The sequence below is a fragment of the Perognathus longimembris genome, chromosome 10, assembly GCF_023159225.1.
Source record: "Perognathus longimembris pacificus isolate PPM17 chromosome 10, ASM2315922v1, whole genome shotgun sequence".
In the NCBI taxonomy this organism is placed as follows: domain Eukaryota; kingdom Metazoa; phylum Chordata; class Mammalia; order Rodentia; family Heteromyidae; genus Perognathus; species Perognathus longimembris.
Window position 1 is genome coordinate 32,069,485 of NC_063170.1, and position 17,394 is coordinate 32,086,878.

The 17,394-nt window shown below is 52.9% G+C and overlaps 3 protein-coding genes across 14 annotated transcripts in view; 2 read left to right on the forward strand and 1 right to left on the reverse strand.

The window, feature by feature from the left end:
* Window positions 1-324, forward strand: part of Arhgef40 (Rho guanine nucleotide exchange factor 40) — a 20,506-nt gene extending 20,182 nt beyond the window's left edge. The window contains exon 24 of the mRNA XM_048355727.1: window positions 212-324. The gene's annotated coding sequence lies outside the window, so the exon portion shown is untranslated. The remainder of the gene's footprint in view (window positions 1-211) is intronic.
* Znf219 (zinc finger protein 219) lies at window positions 259-15,114 on the reverse strand. Of its 5 annotated transcripts, none has more exons than XM_048355733.1 (5): window positions 14,985-15,114; window positions 3,850-3,937; window positions 1,944-3,354; window positions 1,540-1,671; window positions 259-1,309 (listed from the first exon to the last, which is right to left on the reverse strand). In XM_048355733.1, the coding sequence occupies exons 2-5, from the start codon at window positions 3,853-3,855 to the stop codon at window positions 714-716; spliced, it is 2,145 nt and encodes a 714-aa protein (XP_048211690.1). In that variant the 5' UTR covers window positions 3,856-3,937; window positions 14,985-15,114; the 3' UTR covers window positions 259-713. The 5 variants fall into 5 exon arrangements, with proteins under 5 accessions (XP_048211690.1, XP_048211689.1, XP_048211688.1 ...); XM_048355732.1 differs by lacking the exon at window positions 14,985-15,114 and adding an exon at window positions 9,115-10,859 and having other exon boundaries at window positions 2,004-3,354; XM_048355731.1 differs by lacking the exon at window positions 14,985-15,114 and adding an exon at window positions 9,115-10,859.
* Tmem253 (transmembrane protein 253) lies at window positions 6,042-13,943 on the forward strand. 8 transcript variants are annotated; one of them, XM_048355741.1, is made up of 6 exons: window positions 11,101-11,704; window positions 12,477-12,587; window positions 12,672-12,728; window positions 12,927-13,109; window positions 13,230-13,376; window positions 13,726-13,943. In XM_048355741.1, exons 1-6 carry the CDS (start codon window positions 11,597-11,599, stop codon window positions 13,822-13,824), a joined length of 705 nt encoding a protein of 234 aa, XP_048211698.1. In that variant the 5' UTR covers window positions 11,101-11,596; the 3' UTR covers window positions 13,825-13,943. The 8 variants fall into 8 exon arrangements, 7 of the variants coding, with proteins under 7 accessions (XP_048211693.1, XP_048211698.1, XP_048211699.1 ...); XM_048355742.1 differs by having other exon boundaries at window positions 12,999-13,109; XM_048355736.1 differs by adding an exon at window positions 6,042-7,802 and having other exon boundaries at window positions 11,292-11,704; window positions 12,927-13,862.
* Window positions 15,115-17,394: the final 2,280 nt, after the last annotated feature.

The window sequence follows — 17,394 nt, forward strand, 5'->3', positions numbered from 1 at the left end:
CTAGGCTACATGTTGAATGATAATTCTTGGGCCCCACCCAGGTACTGAATTAGAAGCAAGATTCTGTGTGTGTGTATGTGTGAGAGAGAGAGAGAGAGAGACAGAGACAGAGACAGAGAGATGGCGAATTTAACTTTAGGCACCCAGTTTGCTTTACCAGGCTCTTTCAGCGACAATTATATGTGTCTGAGAAGGTAACTTGGTTTTCTAGACAGAAGAACAGAAAGGAAAACAGGACATAGGCAGACAGACACAGAACCCTGTGCCTCAAGACACCGGTTTATTTGGGGACATGACTGCAACAGGGATGACAGGAATCGTACCAAAAATATCAACGTCTACAGGCCCCTAATGGGGCTAGAAGGGTACAGTGCCCCCCACCCCCACCCCTTGTACAAAAATAAACTTTCACTTCTATGGACCAGCAAAAACTGGCAGAGTGGCTCCTCAACAGGGATATAACCCTCTGCCAGCCCTAGGACCCCATTCTTTGACCCTCACCTCTGCCACTTCTAAGGCACTGTGACTCCCCTGGGCTGGGTGGGGACTGCCTGCCCACCCTCCTTCACCTGCTGCCCCCTCCACAACTGGTCCACTTGGGGTTGGGATATGGGTCCCACGCTGCCCCCTGCTGGCTGTTCTACCCAACTACCTCTAGGCTCCCCACTCCAGCGGGGTAAGCTCACTAAGCTATTTGCCCCTAGGAGGGCACCCTACTGTTCTTGTGCCCCTAGTCCTGCCTCTCCTGGCCTAGACAGCCCTGAGCTGTCCTCCCTTTCCAGCGGAGGGCTGGGTGGGGTCTCTCCTGATGGTGTTAGGGTGTAGGGCGGAGAAGCATCAGCTTGGGTTTGCCTACGACCTCGAGCCCGGCGGCTGTGGTGCACTTGTAGGTGCAGGGCCATGAGCTCAGAGGCTCCAGTGGCAAAGGGGCAGAAGAGGCAGCGGTGGAGGGAGCCCCCCGGCCCAGCCTCACCTCCCAGCCCCGCCCTTAGGGACAGGTCCAGGGGTTCTGCCTCACCACCTCGCCCATTTCGCAGGGTCCTCCCAGGACTGGCAGGCTTACGACGGGACCCAGGCCCAGAGCTGCTTGAAGGAGGCCGAGGGTTTGTGGTGCCCTCCACCCAAGTAGCAGGGGGCTGAGCCGACTTTGGCTGAGCTGAACCCCGCTGGGAAGAGGGCGGTGGCTCTGGAGGTGGTCCAGGACCTGCGCCACTCCTCTGCTCTCGGTGGTGACGCTGCAGGTGGTACTTGAGCGAGCCGGACTGGGTGCCTGCATAGTCACAGTGTGGACACTTGTAGGGACGCTCACCTGGGGAGAGTGGGTCAGATAAGCTCTAGAGGTCGCCATCACTGATCACCCACACCCCTCACTCCCTTTCTCTCCATTTACAAACTTCAAGCTAAAGACCAGAAACAAAGTCTCCCCCATGAGCATTTCCCAACTGATTTCTGGCCAACCTGAAGGCTGCTGCCAATTTCCTTTAGTCTGTTCTCCAGTCCCCCCTACTCCTGCCCCATGTGGAGGACTGCCTCCCTCACCTGTGTGTACCCTCAGGTGCACTTTGAGATGATGCGCTGAGCGGAAAGATTTTCCGCAGAAAGGGCAATCCTTGCCAGTAGCCCCCCGGCTGCCTTCAGGCCGAGTCCCTCCGGCCAGCAGCCCATTTTCTTCTGTAACACATGAAAAGGGGAAGTTAGAGGGATCCCCTTTGTGTGTCCCCCACGCCTACCCACTAGATTGCTTCCCCTCAGCCCAAGAAAAAACAGGAAAGCTTGGTGAAATTATCGAGAATTGAAGTTAGTGCCCTCAGAAGGTGGCAATTCAAGGTGGGGGGGGGGGGAATCAACGGCTGAGGGTAAAGACAGGTTTGTTTTTACGGGAGTGGTGGCAGAAATATTAGGACTGGACGCAGAAACCCTGAGAGAAAGGAATTCCTACATACCCTGTGTGGCTGTGGATCTTGCCTGGGACCCTCCAGGTGCAGAGTGCCCCTGCCCCTCACCCGGGCGCGGATACACTGAAGCCAGGGGGCCCAGCGACCTGCCCCGGGCCCAGCTCTCCTCTTCAGCCTCTACCACCTCCTCTTCCTCCTCGGGCTCCTCTGCCTGGTTCCGGTGAGCTCTCGAGGGAAGAGCTGACTGCAGGGGGCGGAAGCTTCCAAAACTGCGGCCTGCTGTGGACTCAGCACCCTCACCATTGGGTCGGACTTCACCTGCTCGGATGCTCAGGTAGCCCAAAAGGCTCGGAGGCTCTCGGTGCTCAGCTGGGGTGGGCGCCGGGGCCAGGAGTAGTGCCGGGCCCAGTGGCTCATAGGCCAGCAGGCCCAGGTCAGGAGGCTGAGGTGCCCGGACAGGCCCAGAGCCAGGCCCTGGAGCACGCAGAGGACCCAGCTTGCTGGCATGCACCTTCATGTGGTTCTTAAGGAACCAAGGCTCCTTGAAGCAGCGGCCACACACAGGACAGGCATGATCAAAGGAGGCTTTGTGCTTGCGCATGTGGCCTTTGAGGAACCAGGACTGTGTAAAGCTCTGGCCGCAAACTTGGCAGCGGAACTCCGGGGGCGCCGGGGGTTCCTCTGGAGCTGCAGGAGCTGGGACAGGAGTCGCCTCCTGTTCAGGCTCAGACTTGGGTCGGGGCTCTGGTTCTGGGGCAGATCTGGGTTCTGGCTGGGACCCCGCAGGAGCGGCCGCCAGGGGGCGCTCCGGGGGCCCGTGGGCTGTCAGGCTGTGGCTCAGCAGCTCCTCCTCCTGGCTCGAGCCAAAACTGCACAGGCTGCACTTCCAAGGCCTGTGCAAGATGTGCAGGTGGCGCTCACGCTCTGCAGAGGTTCGAAACTTGCCTTTGCAAAAAGGGCAACGAAAGGCAGCCGACGATGAAGGAACTTGAGGCTGTGCCAGGCCCTCAGTGGCAGAGGTGGCCTGCATGTTTCCAGAACTTCGGGCTCGGCCTAGTCGGGCCTCGCGCTGTAGCGCGCGCTCCTCCAACTCCAGCAACAAGCGAGCAGCTGGGCTTCGTGGGCGCTCCAGGCGCTCTGGCTGGTGCGTTCGGAGATGCAAGCGCAGCAGAGCCTGCTGCGCTGCGCGATGGCCGCAGTGTGGGCACTGGAAGGCCTGGGCGCCCGGGTGTGCTCGCAGGTGCAAAGCCAGGATGGAATTGAAGCGGAAGCGCTTCCCGCACACAGGGCAGGGGAAGCGCCGCTCGCCTGCACGACTCTCCAACCAGCCCACGGCTCCCATCCCAGGGGGCCCCGCGCTCACACTGGGCCCGTTGGAGTAACGCTGCAGATCCAGCTCGCCTTCGAAGGCTGGTGGCGATGGTGCTAAGTGGCCACCAGAGATACGGGGACGTGAGCCCTGTGGGAAAAGACACACATATACAGAGCGAAGAGTGAACCTGTGTGAAGGAAGGCATTGGGGGAGAGAGGGTTAACAAGAGGGAGGGTTGGCTTGGACCTGCCTGGGGGAGGAGGGAGCACATCCCTGGGACCACTCATTTCTGGAAGTTGGGGAGATGGGTGCTAAGGCCAGACAAGGAGATACCGTTTACAAGTGGACATCAAAATCTGAGAGGCAGGGGCTGGGAATATGGCCTAGTTGCAAGAGAGCTCGCCTCATATACATGTAAGCCCTGGGTTCGATTCTCCAGCACCACATATCTAGAAAACGGCCAGAAGTGGCACTGTGGCTCAAGTGGCAGAGTGCTAGCCTTGAGCAAAAAGGAAGCCAGGGACAGTGCTCAGGCCCTGAGTCCAAGCCCCAAGACTGGCCAAAAAAAATTTTTTTTTTAAATCTGAGAGGCAGTAGGGAAGGGAGTGCCACTGAAGATACTCAGGACAGAGTATCACTCACCTCCATGGACCTCTTCACATTCTTTGGTTCTGAGGAGTGCAGGGAGGAAGAGGGAAAGCTGCTAATGAAGGCAACAGGTGCTGAGGCCCTAAAGGGGAAAGAATTGGAGGGAAAATGAGCCCCAATTTTCAGCAGTGGAAAGTCACCCCAACCCAACTCTGCACCCAGTAATCCTAAAACCTTACCCCTTCTTCCTATTTGCATGAGGCAGCTCATCCTTCCTGTTTGGCGTCCTCAAAGCCTTTACCCCTTGTTTGGCCAGGACCCAAAGGTTCTCTGATAATCCAGACTTCTTCCCCCAGATTATACTTTTAAAATTTCTAATCCAGAACCACCACTACCTCCTCCTCCTCACCCCCTGGTGATAGGAGCAGCCATCACAGGGTACCCCTCTTTCATTATGGTTGGGCTATGCAGCTTGATAAGCAAACAGGAAGGCTGGTCATGCTCCCCAGTTATCCAACTAGGACCAGTCACTCTCACACCACTGACCAACAGCCAAACATTCTTCCAGGTTCCTGAGTCCTTGCTTCTAGCCTTACCCTGTCTTCTCCCTCACTCTCCCTCCCTCTGCCTGGATTCCTGATCCATTCATTTCCATTCATTACAGAGACTCATTCATGCATGGGAGAGCAACACCTCCCTGCAGCAGTCTGGAGACAGACAGAGGGGGAGGGGCATGGAGGGAGAGAGCTACAGAAGGAATGAAGAGAGTTGGGGGAGGAGTGGAAGTTAAGGGTCACTGCCAAGCTAGGAAAGGGGTTAAAAACTGTAAATACCATCTAGGATTCATCCTTGTTTCAAACCTCGGAGCCTACGGTTTGACAGGGCATCTCAGCCCCTTTGTCCAGAGCTGCGCTGAGGCAGGCTCCCTCCTCTCTGCAGGGGAGAGGCTTCCTCACACAAGAGGAGGATTACACTGGCTCTGAGCTCAAGAGGCTAGAGTGAGGGATGGGGGTGGGGCGGGGCCATCTGCACAGATAGGAGCTCGGCACATGCTCTGAGCAAGAAGGGGTTAAAATTCTCCAGCTAAAATTCCCTAGGCCTGAGATATGCTGAGCTCCAAGGCTGAAGAGCACAGAAAGGAAGATGATGGGGGCTGGGAGGGACTCACACTTAGCTGCAGAGGAGGTCAGATTTTGGACTTAGAAACAACCCCAGAATGCAAATTGATGGGAACAGGCCTCAGGGCTGACCAGTCAGTCATGTATGTATCTGGTCAAGGCTAAACACATGTGGTCCTAGACATTTGTTTTTCCCATCTTGCTTTCCTAAGATAGAATATTTGAGACATGAAGAACTTCCTTCTTACAATTAATGGACATTATGAAACAAACGGGTTACCAAGAAAGAAAAGGACTCCAGCATTACTTTCCTTACAAATTTTTAACAGAAGGGAACTGGGCCAGGAGTCAGCCCCGTTTATCAGCAAAGAAAAGGCACTGGTGGGCCAGGGCCTCTTTAATTTTAACACTGGTGTACTCCACTGAAGGAACAAGTATTTGTTACCTGTAGAATCCAAGCTTTTAGAGTATTATTGGCAGGACATTCATGAATAAAAATGTCCTTACCCAAGGGTCACTAGACAAGCACCACCACTACGCACCACGTGTATTTCAGGAGCTTCAAATTTGGGCTCTCACTCTTGTCCCTGGATCCTCTAAATAAGCTCACTTCCTTGGACCAGTAGCATAGTTGGGTCCACTGAATAATTTCATAAATGTTGAATTAGAATAGAATTAAGGGGTACAAGGTTATTTTAAGACTATTAGTCGTTATACAACCTTCAGTAAATTATCTATAAAATAAGACGCTGGGCCAGTTTACATCGACAGTCCCCTCCAGCAGTAAACTTTTGCAGTTCCAAGTCACAAGACTCTCCTGGACCCCAGAGATCTTAAAACAAATGGTCATTCCTTCAGTACCATGGAGAGTGCAGTGGGCTACCAGAAATGTTACTGGGGCCACCTCAGTGCCACAGATAGGTCTGGGAAGTGCAAGAAGGGCCATGTTTGCCAGTTTGGCTCTACAGATGAGACACAGAAAAACTACAGAAGGTCTTAGAGGTTTTAAAAATTGTATTCCTTGGCTGGGAATGTGACTTAGACATACAGTGTTTGCCTAGCAAGCATGAATCCTTGAGTTCGATTCTTCAGTACCACATAAGCAGAAAAAAGCCAGAAGTGGCTCTGTAGCTCAAGTGGTAGGGTGCTAGCCTTAAGCAAAAGAAGCTCAGGGACAGTGCCCAGGCCCTGAGTTCAAGTCCCAGGACTGGCCAAAAAAAATGTATTTCTATGTGGCAACTATGCAGGAAAGTGGTAACAAGAGATTACAAGAGATTATGTTGGCCTTTTGGATATCATTGAAAATAGACAGAGGTAATAAAATGGATGTAATTTGAAAAATTTTAATTAGCTGTAAGGCGTGTCCTGACAGTTAAGTTTGTACATTCTGGAATGAGGTACTGAGGCATCGTATTTGGGTCCATCACATTCTGTTACTCTCCTGGGGATTCCCGGAACATCCTGGTGTACAGCCAATCTGGTGTATTCAGAGGAAGCAGATGGCCAGGAAAGGGGGGTGGGGGGACTGGGAATACTGCATGGTCATAGCTGACAAACCTATGGGCACATATTCTGACTCTGAGAAGATCCTAGGTTCTAAAGCTGCCTGTAGGATAGCAAACAAAACATCACATGGGAAAGCTGGCCTCATATCCCAGGCAATAAGAACAGTAACAGGCTAATGCTTCCTTTCTCCAAAACAACAACAAACTCCATATTGCACACATGGTTTCCTGAATGGAAATAAAGTGATATAAAATAAGAAGGCCCAAACTGAAGCTGAGTTCCTCCCCAGCAGGGAAAGTTTCCCTAGAAGGTAGCCTAAAATTAGTAAAAATCACTGAGAGACAAGCCAGACCCTGTCAAGATGGTTTCCATCACCTCGACATCAATCTGAGTCTCAGGTACCTGATCTCCTGAATTGGTCACAATTGGGGAAGTCACTGCAGGACTCTGTGAATTGATTTGAAATCTAACTTATACGTGGATAACAATTGCAGTTTTCTGTACTCAGGCCTTAAATATAATGTTTGACCTAATGGCAATGACCTACTTTCCACTCCCACTGGGAATCTGGAGTTATCTTGCCCTTATTTGGATTCTATAGGGATGCAGGGCGGGGGATAGAGATGGGAAATGTTTCCAAAGCAACAGGCCAAATCACTCTTACGTACTGGGCAGCTGATAGGAAGGAGCATGGACCACCAAATCTTACTAAGTAAGGATGCATGGATGGTCATAAAATTAAAAACAAAAAACCTTACTACAAAACAAAAGGCAGATACCCAGACCCATCTACTAAATGGAGGGCCACAAATATCATCCCCCAACTTGTAGTTTGAAAGTTTTTAGGGTCAAAGTTCAGGATCTCTAGGGGTCTCGTTGTTAAGTAGATATCATCTCTAATACTAGATGTTTTTTTCCTGCTAAGAATCCTACACCTCCCAAGTCTGTTAGCAATTAGAATAGCCATGGCAATAGATGAGATTAAAAAGAAAGGAAGCGTCCTAGGTGGTCTATAGTCAAGCCCACCTGGTCTATACTGACGTGCCACCCGTTCACTTTTATGGTCTCCTCTCCAAAGCCCTCTGAACTCTAGTGGCTTAGATTACCACCTTCTTAGGCTGGGTTTTTGGTAAAGCCTCCCTCCCAGTCTTCACGGTCCTCAATTGGGGGCATGGATCTCAGTCATGGACTCCTAAATGAATAGCAGGAGGTGAGAGGAAGGGGCACCTGCCTTTACCCCACCATAGATAGTCAATCTTATCCCAGAGGCATGTCCTAACTTGACCCCAATTCTGAAAGTTCTGTGGAACCTAGATTTGTGAAAGGGGGACACAAGTTCCTGGAGCTGACTCTAAAAAAGTGAGTCTGAACACCTGCCAAGAAGTAGGGTCTGCAGACTGGGAAATGGGGAGGGGGAAAACCCCTGGGAAGACATCCCCCCCTCCCTGAAATAGGTTGGCAAGTAGGGTAGGACCTGTGATTCCACACAAGAGGTTCTTCCAGGGCCACCCCAGGCCCCAGCCAGGGAAGGTAAGCCAGAAGGATGGGGGCGGGGGGGGGGAGGGCAGGGTTAGGAGATAGGGAGGCCAGAGCTCAGCTCCCCGGCAGGGAGAACAAAAGCTGAGTTGCAGCCGCCTCCGCGGCCGCCGCGGGCCGAGCTCTTTGTGACACTTTGTTTGGGACGCAGAGAGGGAAGCACCCCCTCCCCCTCCCCCAGGCCCTCCCCACTCCCGGAGAGTTTGGGCTCTTCCCCCCTCTTTCCCACAGGCCCTACCTGGGCCCCGGGGGCGTTCGTCCACTCAGGCTGGCGGCCCCAGCCCCGCGATACCCCAAGGGCCCCTCGCGCCCGGCCTCGGGGCCCCTACAAAGACACTCGCCACCCCGCCATCGGGCCCCCCCGCTGGCCCTTCCCCGGCGGTGTCCGTCCCCCCCCCCGGCCCCCCACCCGCCCCCTCCCTCGGGGCCCCCAGCTCCCCAGGCCCGGAGGCCGCCACCCCCAGCCCGCCCCCCAGGAGCTCCGGGCGAAGTTTGCTCGGGGCCGAGCCGGCGCCCCTCCCCCGCGCCCGCCCCCTGCACCTGCTCCCGGCCGGGCGCGCGGGGCGGCCCCCCCTCCGGGAGGGGGGAGGGGGCGGGCGGCGGGTGAGGGGGGGGCGGGCGCGGGGGGAGCGGCTACTCACGGGCCCCGAGCGGGCGGCGGCGGCGCGGGCGGCGCGGGCGGCGGTGGCGGGCGGCGGGCGGCGGGCTGGCGGCGCGGGCGTCAGCGTTACGTGGGGCCGGGGGAGATGCGCCGGGCCCCGGCCCCCCCGCCCCCGGCCCGGCCCCCGCCCCTCCCCGGTCCCCCGCCCCCGGCCCCGGCCCGCATTGTGTGCGGCGGGAGGCGGCCCGGCCATTAGCATGCGGGGGGCGGCGCGGCGGGCCGGGCGCCGCGCTGGGCTCCGGGGACGCGGCTGGGAGCCCCGGGAGCTGGGGGAGGCCGCCGCCAGGGGCGGGTGCGGGCCGGGGGGGGAGTGGGGGGCGCTGTCGGGAGGAGGGCGGAGGGGAGCGGGGTGCGGGCCGGGCGGGGACGCGGGGCGCTGTCAAGAGGAGGGCGGAGGGGAGCGGGGCGCGGGCACCGGAGAGGCTCGGAAAGGTCATCTCGTCCTCCCCGGCCCCCGGCCGCGGGCAGGCCCGCCCCTCCTCCTGGACCCGGACATACCAGGGCAGGGGCCGGCGCGGCGGCGCTGCCCCGACACGCTCGGGCCGGGGAAGTTCCTCCGGGCTCATCGCAAAGCCGCTCCCCACGATTTCTGTCTTGGGGGGCGGGGGAGGGGCGATTACAAGGCCAGTTAGTGTCTGCGTGTGAGAAACACGATGAAAGTTCGTCTTCCATCGCTCTGCCCTCCATACACAGTTCTCCTTGTTCCCGGAATTCTGTTTTCCATTCTTTAGGCTACTTTAATGGCTCTTCAGGACAACAAATATTTACCGAGTGCCAGGCGCTGTGCTCAGCGCCGGGTGTGGGGAGATGAGTGCCCGGACCGACGGGAGCGGTGTGCGCCTTCTCGGGGGAGATGCAGGCTAGACGGTTACTACAAACTTACAAGAAAGGCTTGCTCACCATATTTAATGTGCCCTCTAATATCATTAGTTCTCGTTTATTGGTAAGAAAAACGAGAGTCCCAGGAGTCCCTCGGCTGCCCTGAAAATTAAAGGATCTTCGTGTCATTAAATTCATGTGGGGATTGGACAAGGAGGTACAGACCAGTTCTCAGAATTCCTTTCAAACGTGGCTCCCACTCTCCAGGAAAGAAGAGTGGATGCAAAGATATAGTCAGGTTGACCTAGTATGCACTAGGGCAAAAGTGACTTCTAAGGAAGGCCACTTGCTTCCCAGGCCTCTATCTCCAGGGACAGAGTCCCAGGGATCTATGGTTCAGTTTCTCCTATCATCAACGGTAATAATAGCTACTAACATTTACTGACTAAGCTAGTTTATATGCATTTTTCTCTCAATGCTCAAGACAACCCCTAGAGATTAGTACTATTAACTTCCCTTTGCAGATAAAGAAACAGATTAACCAGTTTGCCCAGGGTCAGCCAGATAGACCTGGGACTTCAACATAGATCTGATCTTCCTCCAGACTGCAGTCTCTGTGCCAACTTTTGATCTCTAGAGTATGCCTTTGGACCCAGCTGGATCTGCTGCTTAATCTAGAAATAAATGTCCCCATCTTAGCTTCTGAATAAACCCTTTAGGGTATAGGCATGGGGCACATCAGTATGGCTTCATCACTACTTCATCAGTTCAATGGTTAAGTACTAAATACCCTAAAGCCATGACCCTTCTTAGGTATATGGATGGATGGCTACCTTTTATTATCAAATTAAGGTTCAAGTAGGTAAGAGAACATCACAATAATGCCAGGTGCCATCAGCTCATGCCTGTAATCCTATCTACTCTGGAGGCTGAGATCTGAGGATCTGGTTCCAAGCCAGTGTGGGCAGAAAAATCCCCAAGACTCTAAGCTCCAATTAATCAGGGGGGAAAAAAGAAAAGAAAGTGCAAGTGTGGCTGAAGTGGTAGAATATCAGCCTAGAGTGGAATAAACTAAGGGAGAGTACTCAGACCCTGAGTTCAAACCCTAGTACCCACATATACACAAAGAGAGAGGTTGGAAGGAATGAAAGAAAAAAAGGAAGGAGAAAGAAGGGAAAAGAAGGATGGGAGGGAGACAGAACTGACCATTTCTGGGCTGAGTCAAAAGCAATTTCCACTATATACAGGCCTCTCCATTCACTTAGTGTCCTGCTCAGAGTAAATCCTTCAAGAAAACGAGAGAGGATAAACTGTCCAGAAAATGAGAGACAGGAATTAAGATTTAGTTCTTATGGAGACAGTGCTGGGAGTGGTAGGAAGCAATCCAGGCAGTTATATAGGATCTCACTAGGAAAGAGTAAGTAATTTGATTTTGCTTATTTGTTTTGTTTTTGTTGCCAGTCCTGGGGCGTGGACTCAGGGCCTGAGCACTGTCCCTGGCTTCTTTTTGCTCAAGGCTAGCACTCTACCTCTTGAGCCACAGCACCACTTCCAGCTTTTTTCTATACATGTGGTGCTGAGGAATGAAACCCAGGGCTTCATGTATACGAGGCAAGCACTTTACCACTAGGCCATATTCCCAGCCCAGAGTAAGTAATTTGAAAAGCCAAAAAGAAAGGAGAATTTTTAGATGAAAATAAGGGATATTGAGGTTCAGGGTGATAAGGGTGAGGTGACTAGAAGAGGACAGGGGAATGAGGGCAACAGGAAATTGGAACAGAATGAGACAGGTTTATGTGTCTCAGGGTGTGAACTGAGACCAGGCCACTACCCAGAGCCACTCCCTGGATCCTTAGGCATCCACAGAGACCTTTGCCCCACCACACTCCAGGCCTGACAGCCTTTCTGTGCCAGGACAAGTTCTGAACATCTGCGCTGAGCTCCCAAGCCCCTAAGAAGTTCCAAGACCCTTCTGGGACCCATCCCTTTAAAGCAGCTGCTTCCACCTAGGTAAGTATATGGTTCTGGGCCTCCACCCTAGATTGGGAAGATGCAGAGGGGTAATGGGAAGAGATATTGAAGGTCCTATTTTCTGGAAGACAGGTCCCATAAGGAATTTTTCTAACCCAGGAAGTACCCACATCCTGTAGTCAAGGGAACCATGGAACACAGAGCTAATCATGGAGATCAGGAGAGACCAAGCCTTCATCTGGAAAAGCTACAGCACTGGACAAGACACAGACAAAGTGGACACCTCTTGGTGCTGGCGGTGAGGTCAGGCTGCCCCAGGCCAGGTCTTGGAATGTGTACTTGTACCTAGTTCAATTTCATTCAAGCTGAGTGAGCACCTACTGCAAAACTGCCTGGCCAGAAACTGCTAGGCTCTGAGTGGGAGAGTGGGAGAAATTTAGAAATAAACAAGGCAAGATCCTTAATCTCTAAGGAGCACTATTAGGGAAGACATACAGGTAAGTAACTAAACTAGAACTTTAGGCATAAAAAAATTAAGGTGCTGGTGGCTCCTGCTTGTAATCCTGGTTACAGAGGAGGCTGTGATCTTAGGACCATGGTTCAAAGGCAGCCCAGCGAGAGAAGACCAAGAGACTCTTAACTCCAATTAGCAACAAACTAGAAGTAGAGCTATGGTTCAAGTGGTAGAATATGAGTTAAACAGTGCTGTGCCCAGGCCCTGAGTTCAAGCCCCAGTACTGGCATAGGAAGGAAGGAAGGAAGGGAGGGAGGGAGGGAGGGAGGGAGGGAGGGAGGGAGGGAGGGAGGGAGGAAGGAAGGAAGGAAGGAAGGAAGGAAGGAAGGAAGGAAGGAAGGAAGGAAGGAAGGAAGTTAGGTTAAGTAGTATTTAGCTTTTAGGCTAAGTAGGTGGGTGGTCTCAGGCCTAAATGGTATTTAATCCTGGTTGGCTACTTTCTTTCTATTTCAAATTCATCCCAATTATTGATCTCTGGAAGAAGCAAAGGTTGGGAGGAGGAAAATAGAATCTTTGAAGGGCCCTCCTAAACTATCCTGCCCTGCCCTCCATCCAGGTAAGCCAACTATGGCTAGCAATGGCTATGGTGCCCTTTGCTATCTCAGTTGCTTGCTTGAATTCTGCTTGTCACATGGCCACAGCACTGCCACTGGGGCCTGGAGTCTCGGTAAGATCCACAAGGGAGGGAGGGAGGTCCTTAGGAGCCCTTCTATGGGACTAGAGTTCAACATTTGCCCTGTTCACCATTTAGGGTCTTCTCACTGGGATTGTCACTCTTGAGCTTCGCAGAGCACCCCGCCTTTGGAAGGTGAGACTAAAGCACCAGTCTGTCCTCCAAGTCCCCCCGCCCCCCCTCACACAGAGCCCAGGAAGTGACTCTCTTAAGTGCTGGCTTAAGCTCTCAGTTGTCTGTCCTTGACTGATCTAAAAGACTGAGAGTAAGAAAGTTAGAGGGCTAGTAACCCTATGTGGAGGTGGAGAAACAGTAGCCAAGTGTTGTTTTTAGCTAGGGTGCCAGTGGGCATCAAGTTGGAATGGTTCTCATAGTCTGGGCAGGGCTCAACTGGCTCACTGGCAGGTGCGGGCCATGATGATATTCAACACCTTCAACTTGATCTTGGGCTTCATCGTGGTAGTGGTGGAGGTGATGAAGACAGCCTTGGGGCCTGCCCCTACTGCCCCCTCCCAGGTACTGGTAAATGAAAGAGAAGGTGGGAGGAGGAAGAGAAACCAAGCACTGGAGAGGAGAAAGGGCAGGGGAAAACACTTGGTGGATCCCCACAGTATCTTCAATTCTGTTTATCTTCAGCTGGCAGGCTTGCTGGTACTGGAGCTCAGTGCTGAGGCCTTCACCCTAGGGGGAGTGCTGTTCTCAGCATATGCCTTATTCTTGTTGAGTCAGAGGAAGCCGGGATGCTTCAGGAGCCAGAGTCTACACTACCAGGAGCTGCAGGAGGTACTGGTTATAGGGAGTAGAGCATGGAGCAGCTCAGCTAGCAACCAACCAATTTTTCCCACATGCTATCCTGGCTACTGGCACTTAAAAGAACACAGTGGAACAGGAGGGAAATGAAGGGATCTTATATTGAATTGGATTGGTTTTCTGGCTTTAGCTATTCTTCCCCTAATGGTGGAGAATTCTCCCTTAACAGGAGAACTGAGAATCTAAAATGACTGGGTGAACATTAGTACTGCCTTAAATGTGTATTGGAAGGGTTATTTTAAAAATGGGGGAGGAGAAAGTTGCTTCTAATCTGGATTTTCCTTTTTCACGCCTACAATTTGCACAAATGTCTGGTTTTCAGGGCCTCTCTGAGGTGGAGGAGATTCCTGATTTGGAGAATGGTCCCAAAGTGGCCAGCACAGGAAGTGGAATGAGTGATCAGGCAAGGGGAAGCAGATAGGTGCTACTGCCCTTTCCTACAGGGGCATTCTTTAGGTGCTTCAGCATCCCAACTTACCAAACTCAGGAGCTAATTCGACTCCCTTGAATCATACATGAAGTCCAGAAGCGTGCCTTCAGTTTTCACTCAAAACACTCAAAACAAGCCCTCTCTTCTCCCTTCCCCTCAAGAGGAAGACAATACCTGGATCAGAGTCCTCCTCATTTCACCCCTATTGCCTCATTCATCTTTACATCTGCCTCCACCTTCCACAGCCCCAGCCACTCCAAGCCTGTTCCTGCACACCCTGAATCTTAAGTCAGAGGTGCTCCGCCTCTCCATTGGATCCGGGGCCTGCCCACTCTAGCGGAGACTACATGCCCCAGAATCCCCCGCGACCTGCTGGGAAATAAAGAGCCTTCCCTCCGCCGTGGGGGCGCTGTGCATCTGCTGAGTGACGCTAGGCGCTGCAAGTCTGGGCCTAGCCGAGAGTTTCCTCGGACGCGACCACTGGCCCAGTGTGCGGGGAGGACCTGGGCGTGCTGTCCTGAACGGGGGCGACACCACATCAGCCACGCGACTGCGAGCTGTCTGTGGGTGCAAAGCCCCGCAACCGGCAGCCGCGGAAGCCAGCGGGGCCTGACGGCCGGCACCAGGCAGAGCCAGCTGTCCCGGGGGCGGTCGCCGCGCCCCCTCGCACGGGTGCCCGGGTCCAAAGTCCTGAGACTTGGAGCGCGCGCGAGAAAGGGGCTGGAGATGATGAGTCAGAAGCGCAGGGCCTCTCGACCCCTCCCCCGCGGCCTGGGCGCCCCGGGAGGGCTAGGCTGGCCGGCCGGGCGGGTGGGCCCGTGGGCAAGAGGGGAGCGGCGACCCGACCTAGGATTTTCCCGCCTGTTGGGAGCACGCCGGTGGAAGGAGCCCGCGTGGCCGCCACCCTTCCTAGGCGGGAGCGGGACTGCGCAGGCTCCGCCTCCGGCCGCCCGGGGGCCTGGAGTCCTACCGCGTCAGGTTGCGGGCGCTCTGGCTGCGCTCGACCCCCGCAGTGTATGACCTCTGCAAGTGTCCCGAGATGGAGAGCCTGGGTGGGCTTGGAAAAGCCGGGAGCCCCACAGCGCCAGCGGGCAGCTTGTAACCGCCGGAAACTAGAACCCGACCAGAGCTGGAGTACTAGGGAAACTCACCCCAAATTCAATAGTGCCCAGGACGGGTGTGCGCCTCACACTCATTTTTGTTCCCACTTGAGAAGGCTTCTTTCCCTAGAGAAGGCTGCTGCTGCTCGGGGCTCAGCCAAGCCCAGGTAGCAGCGAGGGGAGAGCGCAGCCTGGCTGCCTGGCCCTGGCATTGCAGCGGCGCCAGCGGCGGCTCCTTTCCGTTCGTGACACCTTGGGAGTGGTAATAGGCGCCCTATGACAAAGTTACGTGTGAGTACTAGTGGGTGGGGACAGCTCTGGGATCAGGCTCTGGAATGGCGAAAACAAGATCTGGGCCTCCCCCTTTTTCCCTTCCACACCCCCCCCCCCAACTGCCTGAATAATGGAGGGTTCATGCGTGAAGGGCTCTGAGAAAAGAATAATGTTCTTCAAAGCACGCGGCGGTGGATGAGCGAGGGGCGGGGGAATCACATTGTTCCCAGTCTTCCAGCTTTCAATGACAGGATCATAAGTGTAGTAACTGCATTCCAGTTCTCAGAGCCTCAGTGACTATACAAATAACCTTTTGTCCAGACAGGCTACTGTGGCAATAATGCTAAAAACCTTAGTGGCTTCAAACTACCCAGGTTTATTTCTCATACTGGATATCCAAAGTAAGCCATGCTTATTGTAAATTATCCAGTTCCCCGAGTTGACGAGTCTCAGTTCACTGTGAGGTGGTTTGGGGGGGCGGGGGCGCACTTGCACAAGCCATTACTGGATCTTGAACTCAAGACTAGGACACTGCCCTTCGTTTTCTTGCTCAAGGCTTGCACTTTACCACTTGAATCAAAACTCCCATTTCTGTTTTTTTTGTTGGCTAATTAGAGATGTCATGGCTTTACAGATGAGAGTCACCAGTGCCCAGCTTCACTGTGTTTGTCGAATTATCTTGCTCAGAACGTGAAACCTGAAGAATTGTTCTTGGGCTCTGCCCCAAAAGTAGTCTTTTGTGGTGATTTTTCAACTGCTGAAGAGTTTATATTATCATGCTTCCCAGGTATCCTTGCTCCTACTTCTTTGGTTTGGCTCTATAGAAGTTCTGAGAAAAATAATAGAGCTTCATGTCAAGAAATTTATATTCCTGGGGCTAGGAATCTGGCCTAGTGGTAAGAGTGCTTGCCTAGCATGCATGAAACCCTGGGTTTGATTCCTCTGCACCAGAGTGGCAGAAAAAGCCAGAGTGGCGCTGTGGCTCAAGTGGTAGATTGTTAGCCTTGGGCAAAAAACCAGGGACAGTGCTCAGGCCCTGAGTTCAATCCCCAAGACTGGCAAAAAAAAAAAAGAAATTTAGATTCCAGTTCTGTTGCTTGGATAAGTCAAATATCTTTGAACTACTTTTTGTTTACATGAAGATTATAAGTATATTTATCCTTTTTCGTACTGGAACATAAGGCAAAATGAAGCACATGGGAAAAGTTTTATAAGGTACTTAAATTCATAACAAATTGCTTATAGAGAAATAATTTGAATGGGTAAAACATTGTGAGGTAATAGGGAGTGATGGGCACTGCAGCTAGAAAATTCAAATTATTTTATTTTTTTAATTTATTTTATTTTTATTTTTTTGGCCAGTCCTGGGGCTTGGACTCAGGGCCTGAGCACTGTCCCTGGCTTCTTTTTGCTCAAGGCTAGCACTCTGCCACTTGAGCCACAGCGCCACTTTTGGCCATTTTCTGTATATGTGGTGCTGGGGAATCGAACCCAGGGCCTCATGTATAGGAGGCAGGCACTCTTGCCACTAGGCCATATCCCCAGCCCCTCAAATTATTATTATTATTTTTTATTTTATTTTTTTTTGGCCAGTCCTGGGCCTTGGACTCAGGGCCTGAGCACTGTCCCTGGCTTCTTCCCGCTCAAGGCTAGCACTCTGCCACTTGAGCCACAGCGCCGCTTCTGGCCGTTTTCTGTATATGTGGTGCTGGGGAATCGAACCTAGGGCCTCGTGTATACGAGGCAGGCACTCTTGCCACTAGGCTATATCCCCAGCCCCCCCTCAAATTATTTTAAATGAATGTTTTTTGCCACTAAACTTCAATTATTGCCTTATAGGATTCTGGGCCTGATAATGCCATGGTTTCTATTTTCCTTTAGACCTCAGAAATTCCACCTTTTTATATGTGAGCTTTTCTGATTTACCCTCTGTTAGTTATTGATAACTGGGCACTGGTGGCTTATACCTGTAATACTAGCCACTGTGAGGATAGAGGTTGGAAGCCAGCCTGGGCAGAAAAAATCCTTGAGATTCTCATATTTAATCAAGCAGCTAAAGCCAGAATTTGAACTTTGACTCAAGTGGTAGAGTGCCAGCCTTGACCAAAAAAGCCTGGCAAAAGCACAAGGGCCTTGAGTTCAAGCCCCGGTACTGGCATGAAAAATAAAGTAAAATGAAATGCACCTT